Source organism: Polyodon spathula, chromosome 9, assembly GCF_017654505.1.
Source record: "Polyodon spathula isolate WHYD16114869_AA chromosome 9, ASM1765450v1, whole genome shotgun sequence".
NCBI classification, from domain to species: Eukaryota; Metazoa; Chordata; class Actinopteri; order Acipenseriformes; family Polyodontidae; genus Polyodon; species Polyodon spathula.
Window position 1 is genome coordinate 36,350,431 of NC_054542.1, and position 16,488 is coordinate 36,366,918.

General features: G+C 36.6%; 1 protein-coding gene across 1 annotated transcript; it reads right to left on the reverse strand.

The window, feature by feature from the left end:
- Window positions 1–1,836: 1,836 nt before the first annotated feature.
- Window positions 1,837–16,034, reverse strand: LOC121320754 (probable G-protein coupled receptor 156). Its single transcript, XM_041259360.1, has 10 exons — window positions 15,794–16,034; window positions 13,545–13,699; window positions 12,841–12,965; window positions 12,450–12,585; window positions 10,670–10,780; window positions 6,865–6,990; window positions 6,345–6,440; window positions 5,656–5,892; window positions 5,295–5,456; window positions 1,837–4,757 (listed from the first exon to the last, which is right to left on the reverse strand). The coding sequence occupies exons 2-10, from the start codon at window positions 13,659–13,661 to the stop codon at window positions 3,384–3,386; spliced, it is 2,484 nt and encodes an 827-aa protein (XP_041115294.1). The 5' UTR covers window positions 13,662–13,699; window positions 15,794–16,034; the 3' UTR covers window positions 1,837–3,383.
- Window positions 16,035–16,488: the final 454 nt, after the last annotated feature.

Consider the following 16,488-nt stretch of genomic DNA (forward strand, 5'->3'; position numbering starts at 1 on the left):
ATGATATAGTAATCATTTCAGGCATTATGGTATAGTAATCATTTCAGGCATCATGGTATAGTAATCATTTCAGGCATCATGATATAGTAATCATTTCAGGCATTATGGTATAGTAATCATTTCAGGCATCATGGTATAGTAATCATTTGTTTTCCTTTACTCTTCTCTATTGTGAATTATCTGATTTTGTTTCTTGTAAAACTGCACATTGTAGGTGATTTATGTTATGTTTATTTTTTGTAACACATCGAGTTATTGGTTCATTCTCTTTTTTATTCTTATGTTTGGGTGATTCTCTGTTATTTTATGTAATGTACCTGTCTTTCCTGCATATTTTATTTTGCTACATTTATGGCAAACTGTACCACAAACAAGATGGTTAGTTTGGCATGACAGGTTTCTTAAGACTGAATTTGTATTTTCTCTATTTGCAATTTCACTTTTATCGCAATATATGTGCATACTTTACATGTGCTCTTACAGGCTTTAATGTCCTTTAGTGTGCATATGATCCATTTAAGTTTACTGTGGACCAAAATGTCAGTTAAATTTGCATCACTTCTAAAAGCCACCACTACCAGTGCTTTTTTTTTTTTTTTTTTTTTTTAATTATGAAGTATATATAATCCTTCTAAAATATTTTTGAAATTGTGGGTAATAATTTAGAAAATGTCATTTTATTAATGTAACCTTCTTTTTTATTTTATCATATTAAGTAGTTCTGTTCTTTATATCCTCTTTTTTTAAAGATTTATTTTCAATGTCCTTCTGTTTTTTAAAGTCATTTTATCAGAACACATTAATTGTATTGTTATACCCAGTCCTTAAGAACTGTCTCTTTTAGTATGGATTGGGTGTGTATATATTTAGTATACAGGTAGTGATGCATATTAGCCAGCTTCGAGTAAAAAATCTGTTTTAGTAGACCCTTGATCAGGTTATGTAACCAAGGTATCTAAGAATTCAATTTCAGTTTTTGTCTACCAATGAAATGTAAGGGTAGATATTTTTTGCTAATTTATGAAATTGGAAAAGAGATTCTTCTCCATGTGCCCACATTCTGAACATACAAGTTAATGGCCGATAAATATATATATATATATATATATATATATATATATATATCTATATATATATATATATATATATATATATATATATTACACACACAAATACCTGTTAATTAAAAATCTCACTAATATCAATGTTTATGGGTATAGGGGGTATTTCTACTGTTTTACAAATGTTTGAATTCTTACTATGCTTTACAATTGCATTTCAAATACGGTGCTGTAGCTTTTTAAAATACGAAATAATAAAAACTTTGACAACTATGTGCAATTATTTATTGTACAAAAGGCTAAAAAAACATTTTGTTTATCACAGTTGTTGGTTTTGTTTTGGTACCTTTTAATAGTCATTATAAGGATATTGGCGCTATAATTAAAATGGTCTTTTCTAGAAGCCACTAAACCCTGTCTTGACTGTATCCTTTCCCAAGAAAATGAGCAAACTATCAGGCTACAGCCTTGTTTGAGCAGTTTTGTTGATTTTTTTTTAAATGAAAATTCATCTACGGCAGCTCATTGACTACTGCTGTAAAATGTTCTGTCCTTCTGAGGGTGAGTCAGGACAGACCCAAAGTGTAAAATCAACTGGTCTTAAAATATTTGGTCATAGGCAATAAAAATGTACAGTAGGCTCAACAGTGTGTCACTTTTCTTTCTATACAGTACTGGAACTGATGATTATTATTATTATTATTATTATTATTATTATTTTTAATATTTAGCAGACACCTTTATCCAAGGCAACTTACAGAGACTAGGGTGCGTGAAGTATGCATCAGCTGCATAGTCACTTACCCGAAAGATGGAGCACAAGGAGGTTAAGTGACTTGCTCAGTTATGGTGGCATAAGGTCATTGTTATTGGAATTGTCCACTGAGGTTAAGATGAACAGTCACCAAAGATCGATTGGAACAGAGGCCTCATATTGCAGCATGCTAGTGGTAACAGAGCCACCTAGCCCATAGACAGTGATATTTCTGTAAAATAAGCCCTTAGATTGAGAACTGTTTCCAGGTACATAAGCATATCATGAAAACACAAGCACTAGTCAGCGTGGTGCAATTAATTGCAAGCAATTAGGAGCAGATGGAATGGTCCATTATTCAGATGCCAGTACTCTGAAATTAATTGAGCGATCTTAGTTTGAGAACATATAGGAGAAAGCTTGTGATAAATGAGAAATAAATACTTTTTGTTATCATCCACCTGCCTACTTGCAAAATATAGATTAATTCAATTAAATCCAATAAGCTGTGTTGCCTACTAATGCCTTTTGACTGATAGAGACAAGCAGGTAAAACTCTTTCTGAAAGTTTGTCTTGAGCAGTGGAAGGATATGGATTAAATGCTATCACCATCAGGGTTATTATATTTCAGTTTGTTGTTGGGATAGGGCTTTTCTAGTGTTGTACTTTCAGAGATGTTGAACATTGCTGAGCATTTACTAAAAGAAATTGAGTAAAATTCAATGACAAACATTTTGATTACAGTATAAATAATTCTGAATGTCTTCAGTGTTGAAATGGGTGTTTGGTTTACATTATATAAAGCCAAAAGTTTTTATTGTAGAATTGTATTATAGTCAAAATGTTTATTGTTGAAAAGTGCAGAACATGTATTAGAAAGTAGATATGAAACTGAAGGTAATTGAAATATAGTAATATGGGAATTAAAACTTTAGGAGCAACACTTGTAATTGATCATTATGCCAAAAAAAGCTAACTTTCTCCTATGAAGCAGCATACTCACATCTGGTCATGGAAAAACAACTAAACTCTGTTTTTATTTACAAGCTATAAAATATCAGAAGTTAATCAATCCATCAATATTTAAAGAAATGTCAAATCTGGAATAATGTGCTACAGGCAATAAATTAGATGTACCACTATTAAATTACAGCCGCTATTAACACTATGTTAAATAACATTACAGTTATATTTCAAAGTACATTTGAGCTTGTACCTCTATCTGCATTTTGCAAGCACTAAAATCAATCTATATACATCAAGTACAGTTCTCAATCAAATAAACTCCAGGCCTTCAAAACATCTCTATGGATGTTTTAACAAAATTTGAAAGGTGTGTTAGTGGGTCTTCTTAAGTTTTGCTGCTAGGAGGAACCATTTGAAAAGGTATTCCTTCACTGTCTGGTATTATAATACAGTGTTGTAACCCACATTTCTATGACTTTCCTGTGTTTGGTCTATCACACCTTATGCAGTACCGAAGCAAAATTCTTGACAAGGTACCTTTTAAATATTGTTTTTTTTTGGAAAGCTGTCTATCACAGAAGAAGCCATTTAGGAAATATGCCTATACAAAAGTTGGTTTCAAGTCCTCTTTAAAGTTCACAACAGGATGGGCCTTACTGTAGGCCACATCCCAGTGAGCAAGAGATCCACCTAGTTCACTGTCTGTTGTTTCGGAGGTATTACTCTCAGTAGATTCACACGGTCCCTGAAAATAAGTGCCGTAGTATGGCTTGTGGTGGTAACAAAAATCCTCCTCAGAACTACTTGAGTCTGAGTCTGAATAATCATAGAGAGACTGCTCCAGGTCTTCTATTTCTGTTTCTCTGAAAGATAAACCTTTGGAGTTAAACCCTGAGAAAGGTTTAATACTACATATACAAGCTTGTTCTGACTCCTTGTGAGAGTCAGAGTAGCCCCCAGGGTATTCACACCTATTACCACATTTATCCCTTCTCAGTGCCAACTGTGAACCATAATAAGAGGGTTCATCTACGCTTGTGGTTGGAAGATGATCCACGTCCTTTAAAGCTGTATTTGGAGGAAGCAAATCATCACTGTTGGGTTTAGTCATTGTGTCTGTATTATTATGTTTTTTTACAAGTTCATTGCTTGCCAAACACCTTGGATGTGGAGGGAAATACTCAGGGAAACAATATGGAGGAGGACCCCCCCTCACTGTGTTGAACGGAGGCCTTCTTTTCCTCATTATGTATGGAGAAATACTTTGGCAGTAAAATTGGAATTCCTTTTTCATCCTTGATGGGTCAGCTTCTTGCATATTTGCATCTTTCCTTGTCCTGGCTGGTGACCTTAAAGACGTGACTGCATCTCTACTGAGATCCTGCAAGATCTCTTGTAGTTTTTCACTGCTTACATAGTTGTGCTTATTTGCCACTGACTGCTCCTTGGTTGAATCAGAGCTCTCAGGAGCCACATTTTTGGGTGACATATGCAGTGCCAAGCCTGAATCTGAGGATGTCAACAGCAGGTATTTCTCCGTTTTGTTGTTCTGAAGGTTGATGTTCTGATGAGGATTGGAAACAGGTTTAGAACCTAATTGGCACAGGTCCGTATCTGTATGACTGGGGGAGTGACAACATTGCCTAACATTGACCGATCCCAAGTCATGACTTGAACAATGGTCTCTGTTATACTCCAATACTGAAGGAAATATTATATCCTTCTGTTGAGCAGATTTGCTTTCTAGATGGCTAGGTGTGTCTGAAGAACACGGTTCTTTAATCATTTCCAGGTCTTCCATTCCCTGGCTATGGCCTTCAAGTCTGGCCTCTGTGATCTGAGTGAATGCTAAGCTTGACTTGGTGGTGAAATGTAGTTCTGTGTGATCCTCACCACAGTGCACTGGCATCAGCTTCATAAGCTTGTCCTTGGCATTGTTCACTTGTTCTTGCAAGCTTTCTATGACTGCATTTTTCTGAAAAATGAGTAAAGATTCATGTTAGCCTGTCACAGATGTATTGTGCAACAGAATAAAGGAACAACCTAACATGTTTTTTTTTTTTTTTTCTGATTCAATCATTGTTAAAAAGGTATATTCACTCACTTCAAATATTTCTGATGTCACGTAACTCCAGTGGTTTTAACAATCTCTAAGCTGAACATCTACAAGTGATTTTCAGCAACAAGTGGTTTTTTTTGTTTTGTTTTTTTGTGTTGTTTTTAATGGGAATTATGCAGTGCCCCTATCTTATAATGCAGTTATTGCAGTGGGGAACTAGGTAGAAGCTGGAATGATCATGGCTCCCATTATCCCCATAGTATTATTTCACTTGTACTTGTCATAAGGTTGAACGAATATCTTATCTATGACTCATATATATATAGGCAATCAATCCTTTTATAGGCTACATTATTAGATGATATGTTATGGTTTAACACCCATAGAAGTTAACAAAAGGCTTGTTACTAATCTTGGGGTCTAGGAGTGTGGTTGCACATGAGTATCTGTTACCTCTGTTAGTAGCCTCTTCATGGAGCTGTTCTCTCCAAGCAAGCAGTAAATTTCCTCCTCGCTGTACATGGAATGGATGCTTTTGCTGGGGCTGCTGAAATACTTTGTCATCTGTCTTGGACTTTGATTCAGTTCATCCGCAAAATGCTTCCACTGGGTCAGCTGTTGTGGCAAAAGGTCATGATAACATTTATTTTAAAAGACATTTAACGATCCATGAGGCTTAACTCTCAATTATGAAATATGAAAATTAAGACCTGTGAATTACTAAAGCTTAAATACATTACACATTAAAACAATTACAGCTATGTGTGATTGAAAACTGGAAAATAAATTAATAAAAAGCCCCATGTTTCCTCACCTGAGGTATAAATACCAGACAGTTGATTGCCAGCGTGCAGATAAAGATTGCCCCGGAGATAAAGGTGTACACCAGGTTGGGCCAGGTGTAGAAGAAGCGTGTGACAGGAATGGTAACTCCAGCTGACAGGGTGATGAGGTAGACCCCAGCCATGATGGTGAGAGACTGGTTTACAGGAGGAGAGCTGACATTACTGGTCAGCCCAGCCAAGTATGTCCCATACAGCAGAAGGCTCACCTGTGTGACAAGATAAGAAATGAGGTGAAAATGGTATTGTGATTAAAAAAAGAACAAAATAGTCAGAATATTATTTATACTGTTCAACTGTATGATGGAGAAAAGAGTATTTTCATTTAAAATTTTAAGATTAAAAAAACATATCATTATGACAAAGCTCATTAAGGAGAATTAGATGTTCTGAATTTAATTACCAATGCAACTAAAACATTTCTGTTACCAAAAGTTCTGTTCACAGAGCAAAACAGGTATTGTTACAGTCAAAAAGCAGCTGTGTGCAAGGGCGCTGGAACTAGGGGTGCTGGGGGTGCGGCAGCTGCCCCTGGCATTGTATGGCTTTCATATCATATACAGGGGTTACAGTTTTGTTAAATGGCTTTCAGCACCCCCACTTTAAAATGTGTTTCCAATGCCACTGGCTGTTTGTGTGCTGGATACATCTGATGGGTTACCTTGAGGACAGAGATAAGAATAATCCACACATCAGTGTACATGGAAGCACAGGTCTCCAGATCTGACACAGAGTAAGAGACGTCTCTGATAGACACCTGGAATTTGGCAGAACATATTAATTTAGTGGAAATGTTTGAGAAAATATCTATTATGATTTTTAAATGCATTTTATGAAGGCATTGTGGTAAAAACAATACAGTCTTTTCTAAATGTGACCAGTGACAAAATGTCCTAAAATGGTCCAAGGTATTATAAGAATAAGAGGGGTAGCCTGTTAAGAATATTTAATGTGGTGTAAAACAGGCAAATTATGCCCCACAAACCACCAGAAATAACTGGTAGTACATTTATTCTTACTTTTAAACTATCTTAACAAGTTTAACAACGGCAATCTAAATTGTGTTCACTAACCTATCTTAACTAACAATATTACACAACACTTCGACAAAAAAAGGTTTTGTCAATGCTTTTTGTTTCATTTATGATTGCGTATTCAAAGTTATGGATAAATGATCTCACCTTTAGTGCTGCGCTGATAGATTTCATACACTGAACTGGGTCAGTTAGGCCCCAGGTTGTCAGAAAAACTACATCTACCAGCATTAAACCAGCAACCAATCCCATCAACTGGATATCTTTAATAATCTGGAAAAAAAAACACATGTTCTTCTGAGCATTTAGTATTCCTAATATGGAACTGTCTGCAAGGAAGCAGAGACAGAGACAGACTCGGTACACTCCATGCAACACTATTAATTCAATTTTTTTATTTTTTTTTATGTATTCATATTCAGAAAAAAGGATAACCTGTGTGTAACAAAATATGAGGATTGAATCCATTCATAACCTGTATAAGCTTCAAGCTGTACCATCTTTTACATTCTGTTTGCAGCAGTGTATACAGTGAGAAGTGAGTCTTCAGAACGGAGACCTCAGGTGCCCTAAACCCTACACAGATTAACTTCTACACACCAGTATGAATACACAAACAGTTCATTCACATCCTGCTATTGCTTATTCCCTCTTTCGTTATTCATTACCAGCTCACAGAACTGATGTCAGAAAAGATGAATTTACCACTTTTATTTTCAAAGAAGTACAACGGAAAGCACAACAAGAAGCATTGTCAGTTTTCTAGAAGTGTCCTTCCATTTGTGTTCATGGGGGGCATGTCCAAAATCTGAACTCCAATTCATATTTTTTCATTGCAAAATGAGCTATTTTACATTTCAGTTACACTCCAGTTTCCACATATTCTTTTGTAAAAAAAAAAAAAAATAAAGTTAATGTTTCTGAACTTCATGGTGGATTTTGGCCAAGTACTGGCACTTTAGCTCATCCATTACTGGAGACTTAAAGCACTTGCTTTATTGAAAAAAAGTACAACATAGTCATCAAAAAATAAGCCTGATTCTACAATTTTTATTGGCAAGGATCCTAAAGTGATGTGTGGGACAGTAGGGATTAACAACAACATAAAAAACAGGATCAAAGTGCTGCTTCAGATTTGGTAAGGGAGTCAGAATCAAAATACAGATGGAGGTGTGCTTCACACTTTTCAAACACTGGCCCAACTTGCAAGGTGCATGTTAAGCATAGTGAGCAACGTTTTGTTTTGTTGTGATCCTAGTATTTTTTGTTACAAGGACTGTAATAAACAAAAAACAAAATGGTGAGGTGTTTTTTTCTTTGTACAATACCTCCTTTCTATAACATTTTGAAGAGTTTATTTAAGTTAAATGTGAATTTAAAAAAAAAAGGCAGAAGTAAACTACATGGCACAAGGCAACCCCAGCTCAATGGAGGAAGGTGGCAGTCAAGGAGGTGCAAAAGCAGGAGGAGAGGATCAGGTGTGTAAAGGCCATTTCCCAGGCCAAGCAGGGAGAATGAATGAGATGGATGTGCTGGCAAGACCCATGGATAATGGAACAGAGCAGGATTAGTTTTCTCATCAGATCAACATATGATGTTCTCCCATCAACACAGAACCTAAACCTCTGGGTGGGTGAGGAGCCCTCATGTCCCTTGTGTTCATTACCTGCAACATTAAGGCACATTATGACAGGATATAAGGTGGGTCTTAGCCAAGGATGGTTTACTTGGGGCCATGACCTGGTGCTGCGATGTTTGGTCTTAGCATTGGAAGACAAGCATAGCTGACCAATAAGTTGCCACCAGTTCTATCAAAGCATTACACACAAAAGACAGTATTCCTCCATCCAGGAGAGCAACCACCAAGAAAAGGTGTTAAAACCAAACCTCGTCCAGGACACCTGGAAGCTGCTAGATATTGGACAATGCTGGAAGATGTTGGTCAACGGCTTATTTTTCCATCTGAGACTGCCGCCACTAACCTTCGACCAGACATTGTTTTGTGGTCTGGATCAGCGGGCCCTGTTCATCTGTTAGAGTTAACAGTGCCATTGGAGGATGCTGTGGATGAGGTGTATGAGAGGAAGAAACTTCGGTATGCTCAACTAGCTGCTGAAGCGGAACAGCGAGGATGGAGAGTCTGGGTTTACCCAGTGGAGGTGGGCTGTCGGGGATTTGTGGCACACTCTACAACTTGGTTTTTCAGAGATGTCGGGTTCAGTGGCCAAGAGTTGTGTCGCACAGTGAAGAACTTATCTGAAGTAGCAGAAAGGAGCAGCAACTGACTGTGGATGAGATGGAAAGATTCTGGCTGGGGATCTCAAGCACAATAGAAAGAAAGCAACACTGATGTACGTGTAAGTAAGCTGGACTGAGTTGTGTGGGGGATGGAGGAGGGTGATGCTGGGACGCCAGAATCACTGTCGAGCTCTCTTCAGGTGTCGTGGGTTAGTCAATGAAACACAGAAGAAGGAAGGTGCGCACTTGAAGACTCCAGAGATGTACCCAGATGACTGTAATGCTGATGCACTGGGGAGCCCACACTGTGGTTGATCCCCGGAGTCAGCATTGCAGCCGTTTTGTGTGCCGATGCACTGGTGCGGCAAAATAAGCCCGTCCCTGGAGCCAGCATTACACTTCAGCTATCAACACCAGGCAGAAGGATATCTAAATCATCAGATGGAAAGAAACGCAAATGGATGGAGATGCAGATGGATCACATTAGTTTACTGTAAAGCTACGTGTTAGTTGATGCTTATCTTGGTGAGGGCCAAGTTCAAATCAGCAAGAAGTTTTAACATCTACTCTCATGTAATGGAAATCATTTACTTTATGAAAATGTGTCTTTTTACACTTTGTTTCTTGTGCAGAAACCACAATACAAGGGATAAAATATAAAAGTCTACTTTTTTTACTATTTCTGCCTGAAAAATCTTTTTCTGGAAGAAATCATGGTAATTAATCTACACAGAAACAGAGAAGCACTCATAACATATTATTGTAAGATAAGTAATAAGTACAAAATAAATAAAAGAAACCGTGATCTATGTTCTAATCCAAGGTTATTATTGTAGCATGGCCAGGTTCTGTGGTAGGTGAGTACCCAGGGCCTGAAAAGTATGGGGATGACTTCAGAGAACATTATGGAGATTAAAACAGCCAAGTACATCATTAATAGTAGTAGTAGTAGTAGTAGTAGTAGTGCCTGTTACATAATACACTTCAGGGTATTTTAACACCTATTATGCATTGTTTGACTTAGAACTTGGTGTAACATTTTTTCATAGCACAGTTGTTTTTTTATATCATTTTTTATAACATACTTTTTTAGGATCTCTTGAAACAAAAATCTGTCTCTACAGCAGTTACTGCATAGTGCAATATTTGTTAATTGTCATTTAAGGTTTAACTTAAGTGTTATATTACAGTACATAACTGAGTGATACAAGCAGAGGGTGAATTGGTTATAACTGATCAGTTATTTTGTATACATTTTGAAGTATGTATTCATTGGCACTCAAATTGTCTCAATTTTTAAGTTGTTAATATTCGGGTGTGCATATGAGTTCCTCCACTTTTGTGTTGAAAATTTCACCCCTTCTGTGGCTTAATCACTGTGCTGCCTAGCTTGAAATGTGTCATCAGGGGTATTACACATCCTGCTAATTATACCCCCAGGTGAAATGATCAAATGATTGTCTTGCGTTACTGTCTTGGTACAGAAGTGGGTACAAGCACAAGACCACTGAAAACGAAGTACTGTTGAAGTTATCACTTGCAGGAATAGAGACAATTCTATGTAGAAGGTAAAAGTAGTTCCATTTGTTGTTTCTTGTTATGAGGTCTCATGCAGGTTTGCATCAAGTTCTCAATAAATCAACAACAAACATACTGGCATAAACTAGAAACCCTCACAAGATTAAAAACACAAACACAAAAACACAATACATACCACCCTCTTGTCTGGCATGCGCTGGGTAAACACCTTGTAAAGCCGCCATGTTTTTCCCAAGATTGGTCCAAACACAAGCGAGGTTCCAATGCACAAAGTCCATATTCGTGCCTGGAAGAGGGAATGTATTGTATTCTAAATCCTTGCAATAAACAGTCCTTTATAAAGAACCAGAAGATGAAACGTATCATGAAGTCTTAAGTGTGTCAGATCTGCTAACTCAGTGATTCAGCATTCTAATACCCAGTCCTGTACTTAGGCACTCGATGGTGATTTTGACTTAACTACCGTACATCCTTAACTGCAACGTTCATCTAACCTCAATTATATTTAAACTAACCCTTATTACCAAGGTATTGGATCACACCTCTCCCAGGGAGCAGCATTCTTTCAAAATAAGTTTTTCATAAAATATATTGTACATACAATATCATGTAATATAATTCCGTATTACCCACTTCCTGGTTACATAGGTCCCAAATGTGCAGTTTATAGCAAACATGTATTGAAAACAGACACCCGGTACTGCACTGGCTTCTCAGTTTGCTATCCTTTCAAGGAAGTCTTATTGCTTTACTTCCTTGGATATTTAACCTCAGCACTTTCTTCTCGGTAAAAACATGTTTCTGTCTGGGAAGTAATTGACTGGTTATACTAAAGAAAGCAGCAAGTGAAAGGGGTGGGGACAATTTCACCTTACATGAGAAAGGCTCCAGGAAGTGCAAGACAGTCTAAAAGCATGGCTTGCAAACAGAGATTTCTTTAACCTAGTGTAATACCAGATATCATGTTTCAATATTAAAATACATGTTTGCAAAACACCGCCACACATTTAAGACCTATATAATGAATGGGTGTGTATTATAAGCAATTTATACAGCTTGCATACTATCTGTGTTTGGGTAACTATCTGAGTATTGGTCTATACTTTTCAGGTGTTCCTTGCCTTTCCAGCATTTCCTACCCCATAGACTCAAGATCTATTTTATAAGTTAGTACATCAGAATCAGAAAACTCCTATTATAGAATCCAGTGGATTTACTTCATTCTACCCAAAGTGGTAGAGAGAAAGAGTATGGTGCATATCTCTAAAATGAACGGCATCATAAGTAGATATGTTTATCGAAGGCAAACACACAATATTACATACGACCCATAGTTGTCTTTTAAAATCTATTTTTATCTATTTTGGTGACTCAAATATGTAAGGTATTCATAGTTCTCGATTAGTTCCTTTTTTAAAAAGTTTACAATAGTTTGAACTCATATTTTAATGGTTCAGCCTTTAAAAGAAATAATTCAATCGTGTACTAACATACAATTACAACATCCATCCACCTCTGTTTGAAAATCCAATTGAAATGAAAGGAACGTGTCAAAAGCTAGAGGAGTTGATTTAAATCATCATCACCACTGTTATTCTGGTTCTGAAGGATAAAGGCTGCTGGAACCAATTCTGTAAATTCTTCGGCTATACACCCAAATTATTTTTTAAAACTTAACTACAAAACTTTGTGAACATCACTCACACATGTAACTCTGTTACTAATATTGATGTCAAAAAATATGAAAGTTGTGAATTAGATTTTTAATAATGACCTCTTTTGCTACAATTCAATTATATTTCTTTACCATGTTTTACTATTTATTTACTATTTGTTACTACACTTTGTTAAGTTTTCCAATGGCATAAAGCACACAAAGCAACTTTTATAAAGCAAAGTACACAGGAAAAAACGAAAAGTCAGTCATCCCCCTGCGTGGAAATTCTGTCTCCTACCTGTAACAGTGTCCTCCTGGCTGTTCCTGCTAGTAATGTTCTCTCTTCGATTCCAAACATAAAACCACTGCTGTAAGTGAGAACACTTCCAAACAAGGTTACTACATTGAGGTTGGGGCTGGACATTTTCACAATCCTAAATGAACACAAAATAAAATAAAACACAATTAGTTGAAGCATTACAGTCTGTGCATGGGGATCACAAAATGAGCTAATTCTAAAAACAGTATTTCAATAATTATATACGTGTCACATGCTGTGTGCGTACAGAGACATGTTATTTATTTATTTCTATTGGAAGAACTGTATATCTATAATCACCAACTTGGCTGCTAATTAATCGTTCAAAACTGAGGAACAGAGCAAATGCAGATCTCTGTGGAATGTGTACCTGTTGCTTTTGAATCTGAGAGTGAAGGCTAAGAAGAATATCGAAAGCAATATCCCACAGGACAGCAATACCCAAATCACAGAGCAGAGAGTGGGGGAGATCCTGGACTCATTCACTGAGCTCGTCTACAGGACAAGGGATAGAAAACACAACAAGGTTAGGGTAACAGGGTGGAGGCTGAGCACAAACTGGCAACACTGCACGCCGCCAGTGAGCACCTCAACCACTATGCCAGGCTCACCTGCATGTGTGGGTTTAGAGCTTTTAACCTCATCTCATCTCAACGATGGGACAGAATCTGTAACAGCAGTATATCAGACAATGCTGCCCATCGTTAGCCTAGCCTACGAAGCGTAATGTAAGTGTGGCAAAAATAGTACAAGTTGGTTGTTATGAGGGGACGCTGCTACTACACAGGCCTTTGTTTGGTCACTGAGTTGCCTAGGTTATGTTACGAGGTATGAAAAGCAAATAAATACTAAACCTACTTTTTGGGGGACGCTGTGGCAATGCCCACCAAAACCCCTAAACTCAATCCCACTGAATTTAATTCAGTTTAATAAACCAAGCATTTCGAAAGGAATGTGCTGTAGCATCATATCTTGCTCCCCACCTACTAAATAAAAAGCAATCAACTGGACTGTGTCCAACCTGAGATCCCAGGTAGCTATTCTCAGGTAGACATCTGAGACAAAGGCACTCACGATGGCAATTCTGCAGAGTTTCTGCAGCACCTTCCAGCCTTCCTCTGTGTTAATTCCTGGATCAAAGCTGCAGTCTGTGGAGCCACACACGTCACTACAGTTGGGGACTGGTTCCATATCAATCCACACTGCTCACTTCTCTTCATCTAGTCATCCTACAGGCATACCAAATACAATCTACATCACATTGCTTGAAATGGCTTGACTTGGAACATACATCTTTGCCACAAGGTGGCAATATTTGGCATTTCAAAAACTGCAACACTCCAATGAAAAGTTTCCATACAGTCTTCTTAGATTGACAAAATAAATAACTATTTTTCTTTAAAAAGTTTTTTTTTTTTTTTTTAGCAATGTTATTGTTAGCTTTACATTGAAATAGCCACAATGTATTATATAAGAAACAACCATTACGGTATATGATGTGCATTTAAAATGTAATTCACAGCTACGTTACATGAAGCATTGTATTTTCTTAAAGTGTAGGGTGAAGCATAATATAAGCCCTTCTGATCCAACCTCATCCTGTTGGACAAGGCTCCGAAGTAAAGTGATCTATACCAGATATGTAAGTATATTAAATGTTATCTATTTCTATTATGCTCAATGACTGACATGCATGTGGTAATTGCAGTTAGAATAAGAGCAACATCCCTCTCTGTTCCAAAACTACGGCAACTCACTAATCCAAGGAGAAATACCCAGAACACTGCCCACTCGCTGATGGCTTACTGTAAATAAATAAAATATCTTTGACTCAAGTTCAAAGGCAATGATCACTTTTTAAAAAAAATCTCTAGTGCCTGTGCATCCGAGAAAGCATTGGTGTCAGCACTGTTGAGACCACTAAGTCCCCAGAAGATGTTAATGATGGATTAACAGCTACCTGGACAACCTTGCTATATTACAGGTTCATGCCATGTCCACTCACTCAGGTTGTGTCAGAACACCAATGTGTTGGCTCTGAAGGGAGACTGTGTTTAAGAAAAAATATCTTGCCTTCATTATTTTTCTTAAAGATTCTCAGTTCTGACTCATATCAGGGAAATGGGTTTAAATTAGGACTGTCAAGCGATTAAAAAAATAATCTTTTATTCTTGGTTTTACTCGCTTTAATTGATCCATCTCATTTAGGTTTGTTTTATTACTAATGCTATTATTAGTATTATTAACATCATCCAAAAAACAACCCAGCCTAAAAACCCTGTTTTCCTATTTATGGATTCTCTTTGCAGTTATATATTTATTTATAATCCAGCATTGTTGTTAAATTGTCTGAAGCAACTGCTAAAATCACAGGTTTATTATTTTATTACTCATGTTTTGAAAGCTTTACTACGATAATAATCCTAACGCAGTTTATCATTGCTAGAGGGTGGAGTAACACAGACCTCTCGGGTCATCAAGTACAGAAGGTAATTATTATTATTATTATTATTATTATTATTATGTGTGTCTGTTTATTACTATTTTAAACCCCTATCATAAATTCCTCCTCAGCTGGTGATATAAATAGTGCATGGTGCTGATAATCTAACTTTTGGAAGACATACTCAATAGATATAAGAAGTATTACTTATGTACAGAAACATCTTCTTGATGCTTATAATTACACATCCTATAATTAACTCTTTATTTTTGTTATGTTTTATTTTGATTAAAAAAAAAAAAAAACGTAATTGTCCTTGCACGAAACTTCTAGCAACCTCATATAGACCTCCCCATTTTTTTAATTTTGTTAAATTGAAACATTAAAATAAATAAATAAATGAAAATAACAAAATACACGTACCAGGAGAGTCTAACGTAATCCGTTTAATAAGCAGAAGAATGCATGTTATACGTTTACCACGTCATAACCAGTTAATGCCATTTAGTTTAGTGTCTCGATTTAAAATTCACAGGTTAAAACATGCCTGGTTCAAACCCGGTAGAAGTACCTTGAAAATGTAAAGTTGATATATTCAGACTGAATACAATATGCCAGTGATATAGTTGTAAGCATTAAATCAATACAAAACGTTAAGATAAATTATTTTCAAACTAAACTAGGCTTATAATGGGAATGGAATTAAACATTCAAGTTGCTCTTGCCAATGCTTATAGAACTAATGATAATTCAAAATACATGTTTATTGTCGTTGTGAAAACGTACTTAAGTTAATCTATTTTTAATCTCTAAAAATTCTGAAATTGTTGTAGCTTCTGAAACACAAAAAGGAATAACAAAAAAAACCCTGAAAACTTACCTGGGAGACTCTTGTGTGAAAGTAACCAATGGTTTGAGACTGGTATCAAGTAAAAGACTCCGGTAATATTTTTCTTCAACGCATGTCTGAAAGTGTAAGACAAATAAGTGTGTTCCTTGTTTTGCTCCAGCTCATTTTCTTCCATGGTGTTACAGGTTCATAATTGACTGCTGGCGGAGTTTTTCATCACCTGAACTTTCCTCAGGCTAGCCACTGTGACTGTTAGGGAACAGATGCAGGAGGCAATCTGAAGTTTGTAACGAATTACAATTTGGGCTGGGAGAGAGAGAGAAGGGGGGGGGGGTAAGGCAGACAGGGTATAATTAAAGGAGAGGGCTTATTTTCTGTAGGCAGTCAAAAAAGTAAGGCAGAAAGCTGGGCAAGAACACACACAGCTTGACATGTATTGTAATTTTGTTTCAAGGAGAGGCCTCACCAGTATGGTGCGTCATCAGACTGAAATGTGTAATTAAAATCGAGAGTTTATACAATCAGTTACAATATAGAAGGAGCAGTGAAGATTTTAGTTCAATAGCTATTTCACAATGACGCCTTGTCAAAACAAATTAATATCAATATTTACTGACAAGCAAACCTATACCAGACTTATAAAAGGGTACTGTGGTCCTCCATGGTAAAAGCTTTGACTAATTCAGTAAAACATAATACAATTGTGTTATAGCACTAGCATGGAC